The following is a 13,679-nucleotide window of genomic DNA, read 5'->3' as shown; positions in this document are numbered from 1 at the left end:
CTTTGGATTCCTTTTGTTTGGGGTTCTCTCGGCTTCCTGGACTTGTAAGTCTATTTCTTTCACCAGGTAGGGGAAGTTTTCTGTCATTATTTCTTCAAATAGGCTTTCAATATCTTGCTCTCTCTCTTCTTCTGGCACCCCCATAATTCTGATGTTGGTGCGCTTGAAGTTGTCCCAGAGGCTTCTTACAGTATCTTCATATTTTTGGATTCTTTTTTCTTTTTGTTTTTCCGGTTGGGTGTTTTTTGCTTCTTCGTATTTCAAATCTTTGACTTGATTCTTGCGATCCTCTAGTCTGCTGTTGGAAATCTGTATAATATTCTCTATTTCAGTCAGTGTATGCTTAATTTCTAGTTGGTCCTTTTTCATATCCTCGAGGGTCTCACTAGATTTCTTGAGGGTCTCACTAAATTTATCGGCAGTTTCTAGAAAATTCTTGAAAAACCTTATAAGTGTGGTTTTGAACTCTATATCCAGTAGTTTGCTTTCCTCCATTTCTGTCGTGACCTGTTTCTTTGTCTCCGCATTTTGGCTGCTTCCCTGTGTTGGTAGAGTGGCTTTCTGTGCTAGGTGTCCTATAGGGCCCAGTGGCTCAGTCTCCCCAATTACCCGAGGTGGACACTCTTGGTGCACCCCTTTGTGGGCTTTGTGCACAATGTTGTTGTAGTTAAGCCTTGATTGTTGTAGGTATCACTGGGAGGAATTGACCTCCAGGCTAATTGGCTGTGAGAATCAGCTGGGTCTACAGTGGGAGAACTTCTGTGCTGGAGACACCCTTATGGGGCAAGACTTGCCTCAGTGGGGCTTTGGTGCTCACTGAGTCTGCCCCCTTATGGATCTGAGGAGTTGTAATCTGGATGGTCCCACTCTGACCACTGGGTACACTGGCTCTTGGATCTCTAAGGAGGTGCTAATTTAGCCTCTGCCTGATGCGACACAGTAGGAGCTGTGGAGAGATCTGCAGATTCCTCTTCTTTGTTTGGGGTTTGGAGATGCCCACATGAGGCCCAGCTGTGAAGTAATGCAAGCTCCTGTAGGGCCTTGGGCCTTCTTTTGGAAGTTCTGGGTCTCTCTGACCCAGCTACAGTTTGTTAGGTAATTTTCAGATTGCAAAGGGCCAGGGCTTTCAAATGCAAAAGCCTCTGTGCACAGCTTAGGTGGGGCAGGGTCTCAGGAAATCAACAGGGCGGAGCAAACAGCTATGGCTGATCCTCAGTCCTACCCTAAGAGGCCCTGCGTCTGTGTCCTGCGGTAATCGCTGCAAGCACCTCTGAGAGAAAGCCGCCCTCTAGTTCCGACCGGTGCCAGACAGTCCAGTTTCTCCCCGTATGAGTCTGGGTCCCCAGAGACTCGCCCAGAACTGGCGTTCAGAGCAGTCGGGAGCCTGTGTCTCCCTCCAGATTGAAAAAGACAGCCGCGTCCTCAGTGGCCAGCCCTTTCCGCGTGCACCTCTGTACCTCTGCACCTTACTTCCGCACCTCCTCTGAGTCTTAGTGTGCTTTTCTCTTTGCTTCTAGTTGTAGAATTTCCACCCAGCCAGCCTTCCTGTGGTTCTGGATGATGTCTGTTTTGTCTTTTAGTTGTATTTTTGAAGTGGTTGTGCGAAGCAACAATTTCCGGTGTTTACCTATGCCGCCATCTTGGTTTCTCCTCTTGTATTATTATTTAATTATGGTATTATTTTCCGTAAGAACAACTGTACGCCTACTTTTGCCCCACCCTATATAATTAAGTCAAAGGAAGAAAGAAAAATGATCATCACCAAATGGATTTAACAAGCTTATCCTTATCCTCTCAAAATCTTTAGTGTCTTAATGTCCTAAGACTTCATATGTCCTTGATTCATTAATATTTATCTTGTTATTCTCTTATATGTATGTCTTGAAATAATTTTTATCCCTTTATTTGTAGACCATGTCTGTAGATATGCAACTGCGACATTATGAGATGCAACAGCAACAGTTTCAACATCTCTACCAAGAATGGGAGCGAGAGTTTCAGCTGTGGGAGGAACAGCTTCATTCCTATCCGCATAAAGATCAACTTCAGGAGTATGAGAAGCAGTGGAAAACATGGCAGGGGCATATGAAAGCCACTCAGACCTATTTGCAGGAGAAAGTCAATTCATTTCAGAATATGAAGAACCAGTATATGGGAAACATGTCAATGCCACCTCCTTTTGTTCCATATTCTCAGATGCCTCCACCTCTACCAACAATGCCTCCTCCGGTATTGCCTCCATCGTTGCCACCACCAGTAATGCCCCCTGCCCTACCTACTTCAGTGCCACCACCTGGCATGCCCCCACCTGTGATGCCACCTTCTCTACCAACCTCTCTGCCCCCACCTGTGATGCCTCCATCTCTGTCTTCAACAGGGCCACCACCAGTTCTTCCCCCACCTCCCCTGTCTTCTGTGGGGCCACCACCAGTTCTTCCCCCACCATCTCTCTCTTCAACAGCACCTCCACCTGTCATGCCCCTTCCACCATTATCTTCAGCCACACCTCCTCCAGGAATACCTGCCCCTGGGGTTCCACAAGGGATACCTCCTCAATTAACAACAGCCCCAGTTCCATCAGTCTCTAGTTCTCAGAGTTCACAACTTCCAGAGAAACCTAGACCAGCATTACTTCCCACTCCTGTGTCTTTTGGTTCAGCCCCACCCTCAACTTACCATCCTCCGTTGCAATCAGCTGTTGGCCCTTCAGAACAAGGGAATTCTAAAGCTCCTCTGAGCAAGTCTACTCTGCCATACAGTTCGTTCTCGTCTGAGCCAGGACTTGGGGAGTCTTCAATTGCTCCGTCTCAGCAAATCACTGCAGTCAAGGACATGCCAGTGAGGTCAGGTGGACTGCTTCCAGATCCTCCTAGAAGCAGTTACATGGAAGGTCCAAAAGGGCCAAGGTAGGTCTGACTTGTTTGTTTGTTTGGTTGATTGGTTTGGCTGATTTGTTGATTTAGGCTGAGTAGGCCTTGATGGTATAAAAAACTTTATTTATGCAATTTTGGTACTCACTTTATCCTTTTAATCCAAACACAATCCTGGTTTACAATTAATTATGCTAGCATTCACTTATTAGACATAATGAAATCTAGAAATGGTAACCATTTCTTGTGATGTCACTACTTTATCCTATATGTAGAGATTATGGTGTAGGATGAATGTGATGTTTCAGAGTGATGCTTATCAATTTCTTACTGACGTTTCAGCTTCAGAAGTAGTATTGATTAGACTTAATTATCTTTTTTGCTTTTTTTATTTGATAACTTAATTGATAACTTCTCTTTGTTAGCTTATAAGCTGTTGGAGATAAAGATGAATAAGCCAATATTGTAGTGAAATAAGGCAATGAAATTTAGTATAAAGGTATATAAAACTTTTGTTTTGCCCATTTGTTCAGCAAATATTAAGTTCCTATTCTGTGGTTATAGCAGTGCATATAACAGAACAGACAAATGTTCTCAATTTGGGAGATGTTTTTCTTTTGTGTAAACCACTTTTTTAAGAAAAAAATATTTTTATTGATTTCAGAGAAGAAAGGAGAAAGAGAGAGAAACATCAATGATGAAAGAGAATCATTGATCAGCTGCCTCCTGCATGCCCCCTACTGTGCCTTGACTGGGAATCAAACCGAGACCTCCTGGTTCATAAGTCGACACTCAAACACTGAGCCACTCCGACTGGGCTGAACCACATTTTTATGTAGAAAAGTACACACAAAAATTTACTAGTGGTTCCTGAGTTTTTTCTATTTACCTTTTAAAAGATGTTAAATTCATTTTTCTAAGATTGTAAAAGTATATTTTTCTCCCAGGGTTGACCTAAAGGATAATTTTCCTACAGAAAAAACATTTCAGTAAGATTTTCTTCCAATTGGAAATTATAATATAGATACATCCTCCTTATACAAAATTTAGATAGGACAGAAGAGGGCTGAAAAAAGTTAAAGTCACCTAATTCCACTGTTGATTATTATTTGGAGATAATAGTTTTTAAAATGAATGTTTTAAAAATGGCATCATACTACGTATATTGTCTTATAACTTGCTTTTTCCTCTATCAGTACATTGGTTAATTTTCCATCTTAGTGTCAGTGGATCTACATCATCATTTTTAATTTATACCTGATTTCAACAATTGACAACAAAACATATCTTTTATTTGTTCCCGAAGTTTCCAATTCTGAAAACAATACAGCACAAACTTAATCCAAAATCAAAGCTAATCAGAGACTATTAACATGAGTTCCTCTGGGTACTAGAAGCCTTGCCAGAGACTTTATATACATTGTCTTATGGAGTCTTTTCAACAACTTGTGAATTTGTATGCCCTACTTTTACCCTTTACAAATGGGCTGGGAGGATTGGGTAACTTGCTCAGGATTGAGTCACTGGGACAGTGGAGCCTGAGTTTATACCCAGAGAATCAGAGCAAAAGCACTAGTTAAGTACTGTATGTAACGCCAGGTTTCAGTGATATTCATGCTCTCGGTGGCGTGCAAACTTACAAATACATTTGTAGCCTTTATTTATTTGGTATGTGTATCTTCTTGATTTGAATTCCTACTTTTCTACTGGATTGAGTATTCCTTGTAGATCTGGTTACTGATTTGCTATCAGAGAAACACATTTTTAACACCTCATGAAACAAAGATTTCCTGTTCTCTTCTTTTCCTGTCATATTAACATTTCTCTCCTTTTCCTATCAAATCTTAAGTTTGTAAATTTAAGACCTATTTTAAGTGATTTTCTTATCTCGTGGTACAATTTATAACTACGGCGCTAGGAGGATCTTAGCAATGATATAATGCAGTATCCCCTCTATAGCAACTCACAGTTGTGTTGTATTTTAGTTTGTCATCTTGTGCATATTACCTTATTCCTCTCATTGTTCTCTTGAGGTAAGTAGATAAGGAAGCTGAGCTTTGGGGAGGTTATAAATAAATTGCCCCAGATGACATAGCTAGCAAATAGTTAAGATGGGATTAGAATCCAAGGCTTCTGATGCATTTACAGTTTCATTGTACTTTCTGTGACAAGCAATTGATGGACTCTGCTTAAATACTGACAGTTTTCTAGAAAGTTTATTTCTTACATTGACCCTAAATATATTACTGTAACTTCTACCTGTTGACTCTAGATCTACTTTTATGATACAACACATCATGAATTATCTTCTCTCTTTTACGGTGCGCTCCTACACTTATTTAAAGATGATCCTCTTGTCTTCTTTCCCAGCCTTCTTTACCCATTCTCCTCTGCCATCACATAAACTCAAATTCTTTTCACACTAACATTGGTTCCAGCCTCCTCCTGCTTTATTGCTCACTGTCCTTTGAGGAGCTTTTTGTTCATCAAGTCTCCTTCAGAGGCAGAGGACCATAGATCTAGTTCCCACTTTGTTATAAATAATATTCTGAATTGCCCTCTTTTGGTCAGCACTCTCAAATATGATTGTAAGTACAGCTTAGTGAATTTGTTCAAAGTAGACGCACCCATGTTATTACTATTCAGATCAAGAAGTAGAAATTCTAGTGTATGAGATGTCCCCCTCATGTCCCTTCCCATTTTCTCGTTTTATACCACAGATTAGCTTTGTCTGTTTTTGAACTTTATGTAAATGGAATCATACTGTATGTACTCTTTTGAGTGGCCTCTTTCACATGACATAATGTGAGATTCATCCATGTTGTGTGTAGCTGTAGTTTGTTCATTCTCATTCCTGTACAATATTTTATTGTATGAATATACCACAGTCTATCCATTCTGATATTGACGGTCATTTAAGTTTTGTTATTATTATGAAAATACTGCTATGTGTCTTTTAGTGCTATATGTCTCACCTTAGATGCATACACATATGTGTGTGGATGTTTAATTTTGTTTAGATATATACCAAGGATTGGAATTGCTTGATCATGGGTATATGTTCTGCTTTGATAGATCTTGTCAAACAGTTTTCCAGAGTGGTTGTTTTAATTTATATTCTCACCAGCAGTGATTCTGTGTTCCTGTTTTTTTGCATCCTCATCAATACTTAGTATTGTTAAACTTTTAAATTTTAGCCACCTTGGTGGATGCTTAATGGTATTGTAATATGGCTGGAGATTTTACTTATGATAAATTTCACATATTTATTAGAGCCTAGAGTGCACGTGTAGAGACATTTATCTTTTGATTCATCTAATAGTTTTGGTACAACTTTCTCTGTCACTTTGCTTTTCTTTGTCCTTATAGTCAGGAGATGAAAATTTCTGAATTCTCAGTTGTGCTGAATAAAGCCTAAAAGCAAGGGGGTGTGACAGTTTATTTCACTGTTGCCTCATCCTTCTAGCAATTCTATCATTCTTTTGTTGTCTTTGCATTTCAATCTTCTTTGGCATAGTTGTGGATAATTAATAAGTAATGATGAGTATTAATGAATTCTAAGAATGAATTCTAAGATAAGGAAATCACAAAATGTTCTAAGATCTAGAAAAAAATAAAATTCACTTAAGATCTTACATCATAGATTTGTGAAAGGATCCAATGGACCCATATGGTAATTGCAAGATGATTTAAATTTTGTTCTGTTTTTTAAAAAATAAATTTTCTCTTTGTTCCCTGGAAGGCTGGTAAGAAAAAAGACAAAAACCCTGGCTGGCATGGCTCACTGTTTAGAGCATTGATTGGCCTGCACACCAGAGAATCGTGGGTTTGATTCCCATTGGAGGACACATACCTGGGTTGTAGGTTCAATCCCTGCCCCCAATCTGAGCGTGTGTGGGAGGCAACCAATCAATGTGTCTCTCTCACATCAATGTTTCTCTACTTCTCCCTCTCCCCGCCTCTTCCCTTCCCTCACTCCCCTCCCTTCCACTCTCTCAAAAATCATTGGAAAAAATATCCTCACTCCTTAGGTGAGTATTAAAAAGAAAAGAAATCACGAAATATTAATCTCTGCAAATAGAACTGTTTTTAAAAAACCCTCAAAAACTACAATTGGATCCAGTGAACTCTATGGGCTAATGGTGTCTTTTGATAAATAGAAATTCTTGATTTTAATTTAGTTGTAATTTTAATGTATTGATCTTTTCTTCCTTTGTGGTTAGTGCTTTTTTGTGTCCTGTTTAAGAAATCTTTGTTTACTCCAAAGCCGTAAATACATTATCGTATTTTATCTTCTTTCTTTTATTGTTTTACCTTTTATTTTAAAATTAATAATCCATATAGAATTGGCTTTTTTGTTAATGTATGGTATGAAGTAGGGGTCAAAATTCTCATAAGTCAAGTAATGATATGTGTAGATTTGTTTCTGGACACTATTCCTTTGGTTTATTTTTATGTCCTTGCACCAAATATCACATTGTTGTAATTACTGTAGCTTTATAATAAACCTTAATATCTTTTAGTTAATTCCTCCAATTCTATTTCTAGATCAGAGGTTGGCAGACTTTTTCTGTGAAGGATCACATGGTAAATATTTTTCTAGCCCACCTGGCTGGTGTGGTCAAGTGGATGAGAGTCAGCCCATGTACCAAGAAGTTACTGGTTTGATTCCTGGTCAGGGCACATGCCCAGGTTACAGGCTACATCCCCAGTAAGGGGGTGGTGCAGGAGAGAGCCAATTAATGATGTTTCTCTGTCATTCATGTTTCTATCTCTCTATCCTTCTCCGTCCCCCTCCCTCTAAAATCAATAAAAATATATTTTAAAAAATTTTTCTAACCCTGGCTGGTGTGATTCAGTTGATTGGGGCATCATCCCTTGCACCAAAGGTTGCTGATTTGATTCCCAGTCAGGGCACATGCCCAGGTTTTAGGCTTGGTCCCGGTCCCCAGTAGGGAGAATGCAGGAGGCAGCTGATCGATGTTTCTTTCTGTCTCTCACCCTCTCCCTTCTTCTCTCTCTAAAAAATCAATTTAAAAATATTTTTTAAAGTATGTTTTTCTTTCTATTTCTTTTTAACCTTTAAAAATGTAAAAAGGTCATTATTAATTGGATTTGGCCCACGAGACATAGTTGGCTGACCATTGATCTAGATTGTCTTGACTATTCTTGGTCCTTTCTATTTCCCATATAATGCTTAGAATCAGTGTATCAGTTTTTTTTTTTTAAATATATTTTATTGATTTTTTACAGAGAGGAAGGGAGAGAGATAGAGAGTTAGAAACATCGATGAGAGAGAAACATCGATCAGCTGCCTCCTGCACATCTCCCACTGGGGATATGCCCGCAACCCAGGTACATGCCCTTGACCGGAATCGAACCCGGGACCCTTCAGTCCATAGGCCGACGCTCTATCCACTGAGCCAAACTGGTTTCGGCCAACGTATCAGTTTTTTAAAACCTGCTGGAACTTGGGCATTGTATAGAATCTATTGACCATTTTGAGGAAGAATTGATATCTTTATAATATCAAGACTTCTGATTAGTCCCATCCACTTTTTGATTGGCTTTAATATTAGAATTGTGGACCTCTTCCATTCTGTAGCTGTCTCACTAAGATTAGCAAGGGACTACTAAAGAAGCTTTTCTTATGCTCCCATTTGACATGGTTGTTCCTCTTTATAGTGTTTACTTTTTGGGGGGTATTTTGATTTTAGGATCTTGGATATATCTATTAGAAAATTGGCATTATTTTACATGAAAACTAAAAGGGAATTTGATTTGAGAATTTAATATGTTGTAATTCCTGTGGTCTGCTGATTTGAATATGTTTATATAAGCATGGTGATAATCAGATAATAATTTGTTTAGTGGTATTTGTAATTTTACATATTTTAAGTTTTCATACCCAATTTGGAGTATTTTTAATATCAAATTTTGAAGTCTTTATACCTCATTCTAATGGTTTCATAACTGGTTTTAGGGTTTTTATTTTTTAGAGGTTTCTGAAATACTTAACTGTACAAACAAAAATTTTCTGAATATTTAAACCTCAAATATTTGTGTGTGTTTTTCACCTAACCAGTGTGCAATGCATGTGTTTGGTGTGATTGTGTTTAGTGAATAGATACTATGTTTTTTCTTTATTTCAAATACATGCTTTTATATGTTAAGTCATAGTACTTAATTGTATTTATGTAAAAGATGCTTTATTTTGTACATATTTTTAACATGAGTATCTCTTAATATATTTATTTCAAAAGCCTAAAAATTCTTTACTTTTATAAATCTAAAAGGTTTTGAAAGTTTTATGATTTCATAACATCCTTGAACTTTGAAAATATGAAAGTGCACTATTGATAAATAATTGCCATTTCTATGTAGTGTTGAAGATATATTTCAATTTGTTTAACATTTTCTGATTCCCAAAATAAAAATAAAATGATGACCCTTGGCTGTTGATCAGCAATTTAATCTGAAAGCAAAGCATGCTACTTTTCATGGAAACTGCATATTATATGTGTAGGCATGAAGCTTGCAAAACTTTTCTGCCATGTTCTCTTCCTTCTTAGCTACACACATTTAGTGCTTCTGCTTCCTTTTTCCCTTTCCTTTGGTCTTTATATATGCTCTTGTCTTTGTCTGGAATCCCTTTCCTGTCACTTTTGCTTTACTAATTCCTGTTTTTCCTGACCCCTGGGAATTGAGTGCACTTCAGTAATATGTTGAGATCCTTCAGTGAGTCATATGCAATGGGGATACCTCAGTGAACAAGACCAAAATGTCCCAAATTTATTAAATTTTGTTCTAATTGTTGATTTACTTGTCTTACTCTTCCTATAGACCCTGAACTCTCTGAGCTTTATTTCAGCACTAACACAATACCTGACAATAAGTGTTCCTTATCCCAAAATGTCTCAGTTATGGATAAAATTCTCAAGGCATTCATAATTTAGTAGGAAGGCAGTTCATTCATATTCAGAAATTGATTTTAACATAAGGTAACGTGTTGACAGGGGCTCTTTAGTGACTCTTGTACATTGTAGAGGATAGTCTTATCACTTATATGAACTAATAATTGCTGAATTGAATACAAAGAAGAGGATTTTATACAAATTTAATGATTTAAGATGTCATTCCAGGCACTTTAACAAATATAACTTAAAGAAAAGGAACCAAACTATCATAAGCTCTGAAACTGTATTCTTTTTGCTCTTTGTAAATGTGTGGTCTCCATCCTTAGCATTTGGATGCATCCTTTTGACAAGTCTCCAGTCAACTCCTTTTCCCTTTGCTCAACAATAGCTGTGCCAAGCCTGCACTATTTTGGATAGACCATCTACCCTAGTGCTGCTTTCTCTGTCTTATTAAACATTTTCTTTTCTTTATAGCTTTAGTTTAGATTCCTTTCAGGCCAAGTAAAACTCAACTTCCTACCTTCATCTTTCCTTCATCTTACTATCCTCATCTTCTTTCTTACAACTCACAAGAAGACTTTCTCTTGGTTAGGGCTAATCCTGTCTCTGTGCTTGCAAAAGAATTACATTTTACATTTTATCAAAGTGATGCATACACATAGTCTGAAAGGAAAAAAAAGAAAATTAACCATCCTCTATTCAAAGCCACCTAGATGTGTTTCCTAATAGCATCTTTCATCTTTTATTCTTTAGCTGTTTCTTTTGGTAGTTATTTTTATATCACTGACGAATATGCTGCTGCTTTCTTGACTTACACTTTTTATGTATTATATATGTACTTCCTGTTCTGATAGAGGTTTATTTGTTCTTATACTACTCTCTAACCCCATCTGCTCAATATATTTATATCACTATTTTGATACATCAGTAAACAATGTTGTTTGTTGTAGAGGTAAGCAGTGTGCTGTGATTACATTTTCTTTAATGTAATAACTTTCTTCAGAATTTCCAGTTGTCTTTCTTCTTGCAAAATCTTTCAAATAATCTTTCAACTCCAGTCCCCAAAACACCTATTACTCTTGAGGAAATCTCTCTCCCAAATTCATGCATTCTCTTGCTTTTGCCTAGGCTGGTTGGCTGGTTGGTTGCTCTCAAGATCTGCCATATGGCTGTTGCTCTCATATTTCCCTTGACTATCCTCCTGGATTTGGATACACTGTTTATTGAATCTCATGGCTTCCTGTTTGTGGGTTAGTGCCTCCTTTTCCTTGAGTGCATGCTCAAATAATTTACTAAGAAACTGTATATTGAGGGTAAATTTTCTGATTCCTTGCATGTCTGCAAATGTCTTTATTTTAACCTCACGTGTGATAATACTTTGGATATGGAATTTGAAGTTGAACATAATTATTCCTCAAGGTTTTTAGGTCATTGTTCTATTTCCTTCTGTCACCTAGTACTATAGCTGTTGTGCTGCTGTTCCAATTCTTTTCCTTTTTAGATGACTTTTCCCTAGTGCCAGAAACTTTATTTTATTTCTGGTACTCTAATTTTTTTTTAAACTATCACCTGAGGATTTATTTTTATTGACTTTAGAGAGAGAGGAATGGAGAGGGAGAAGGAGAAACATCAGTGTGAGAAACATCAATTGGTTGCCTCCCGCATGCACCCTGACTGGTGAGCAAACCCACAACCTGGATATGTGCCCTGACCAGGACTCAAACCCACAGCCTTTCAGTGTATGGGACAGGGCTCCAACCAACTGAGCCACACTGGCCAGGATTTATTCCTGGTATTCTAAAATTTTAGTGGTTTTGTTGTTGTTGTTGCATTGTTTTGTTAATTATACTGGATACTGAGTGAACTGGGCCCTTACTGTGTGGAGATTAGAAACTCTTTAACTCTGGGAAATTTCTTTGTGCTATTTCTTCTTTAATTTTTTTTTGTTTGTTTTCTGTTTTTGGAACTTGTTAGTAGGATTTTGGATCCTGCTGGATTGATAATTGTCTCTTTCTTTCTCTCATTTTGTTGCATTTTCTGAGATACTTTTAATCATTTTATTGCACTTTTTATTTTGAGAATTAACACATTTTTCTACAGTTCTTCTGGTTCTGATCCCTTTTACATATAGCTATTTTTTCTTGATTTGTAGATACTCTCTGAAGATACCAATTTAGGAGTGGGGTTTTTTGTTTATTTTTTCCGTTCTCTTCTGTGTGTTTTTTTGTTTGCTTTTTGTTTTTTGCATTATCTCCGTTTTCTTCAGATTTGTGTACTGTTTATCTTTGGTCTCTTTCATTTTGGAGACATTCCTCAAATATCTAGTGATCATTGGTTGTCCATTTCTGTTTGAGAGTGGGAGACACTGATAAGCTGATTGGGAGCTCTGGGGCAGGGGAGCTTACCAACTACTAGACTTTGCTTTAGGTGATAGGACAAAAAACTGCTAATGCTTGCAGACCCTCAAATTCAAGAATTTACAGATGTTCAGCCTAGGGAAAGGCTGGTTGATGGAACTGAATGTAGATTTTAATTTATGTGTTTTTAGGGTTGGTCAAGCAAGAAGTCTTACTTTTGCCCTCTCTAGCATCTCTGGTAACTGAGAATCCTGACCCTCTCTGGGGTTTTATAGGCAAGCCAGCCCCACCTTCTGTTACCAGCACTCTAAACTGTAGCTTTTTCCTGCTCCATATGTTATCACTCACGTGTGTGCTCTATTTCAGAATTGTAAAACAAAATTCTCATCTGCTGGTGGCCCCTTTTCTGTTTTTAGTGGGTTTATATACTTTTAAATTGTTATGACTATAAAATGTCAACTTGGCGAGGCTGAAGTACGTTTCCCGGAGTTCCCTTTCTTATATATTTCTGATTAGGAGATTTTTGCACCTAATGTGAAATATTCCCGGGTAACCAAAAACATTCTAACCGTTTTCCCAGAAAAGGATATAAAATCCTCCACCCCCTTTTCTTGTTTGTTTTTGGGCTATCTTCATTCTTCTTTTAACTGATTCATACTCCCTCTTTGATATTCTGTAACAAATAGGAAGGTAACTATTATTACTGTATCTTATTTTAGGTGATAAAGAAGAAAAATGAACCAAAAATATTTGACTAATACATATGTATATATTTAAGCATATAATATCAAATTAAGGAAGAAATACTCATTTCTATCACAGTCCTTATTTTTGCAATTGGTTATGTAATCATAGTTGGTTTTTATTACTACCTTCTTTCACTACCCTTTCCATATTCCCTTTGCTCTCAGCAACTACCTCAGCTGGTCCTGGTTCCTTGCCTGGTGGGTGACCCAAATATTCATTATTTGAAGGTCTGGGCTACTTGTGTTACTGTAGTTTTTCATTGACCTTAATCACAGGACATGGAAGTACTAAGGTGTCCTAGAGGATCTGTATTCCAGACATATTCCTCCTTATCCTCATTGTATATTAGTAACCCAATTTTGCCTTGAAAGTCAGGATCAATCCTCCCCCTCCACACCCCCAGCCAGTTCATAACTCCTTTCTTTGCCTATTGACTCAGAACCCAAAGTGGCCAGGTGGCAGTCTCAACCTGAGTTGAGTAGAGTCATTGTTGTGTCATTGTGTTGATGGAAGCATTCCTCCCTTCGAAACTAAGGCTTCTAGACCAGCAAAACCATTGTCTCAGGGATAGGAAGTGAATATTTTGCTGAGACTAAATTTATTACTCTTCATTGATTTCCCAAATAAATGAAAGAAAAACCTACTTCTCATAAAAGGCATCACTATCCACTCAGTCACATAAGCCAGAAACTTTGGAATCCTTCTAAATTCTTCCCTTTCTGTTATCATTTAAATCCCACCTATTAGAAAGTTCTATCTGTTTTAGGGAGCATTTGAGATCTTGCTTC

The 13,679-nt window shown here is 37.6% G+C and overlaps 1 protein-coding gene across 1 annotated transcript in view; it reads left to right on the top strand.

Moving 5' to 3' along the window:
• Nucleotides 1-13,679, top strand: part of YLPM1 (YLP motif containing 1) — a gene marked incomplete at its 5' end in the record, with an annotated part of 65,119 nt that overhangs the window by 17,383 nt on the left and 34,057 nt on the right. The window contains one exon of the mRNA XM_081086252.1: nt 1,912-2,906. Within this exon, the coding sequence (XP_080942378.1) occupies nt 1,912-2,906 (995 nt within the window). The remainder of the gene's footprint in view (nt 1-1,911; nt 2,907-13,679) is intronic.

The sequence above is a fragment of the Myotis nattereri genome, assembly GCF_964212035.1.
Source record: "Myotis nattereri genome assembly, chromosome: 1".
Lineage (NCBI taxonomy): Eukaryota > Metazoa > Chordata > Mammalia > Chiroptera > Vespertilionidae > Myotis > Myotis nattereri.
The sequence above is the reverse complement of the archived record's forward strand: the minus strand, read 5'-3'. Positions and strand labels throughout refer to the sequence as shown.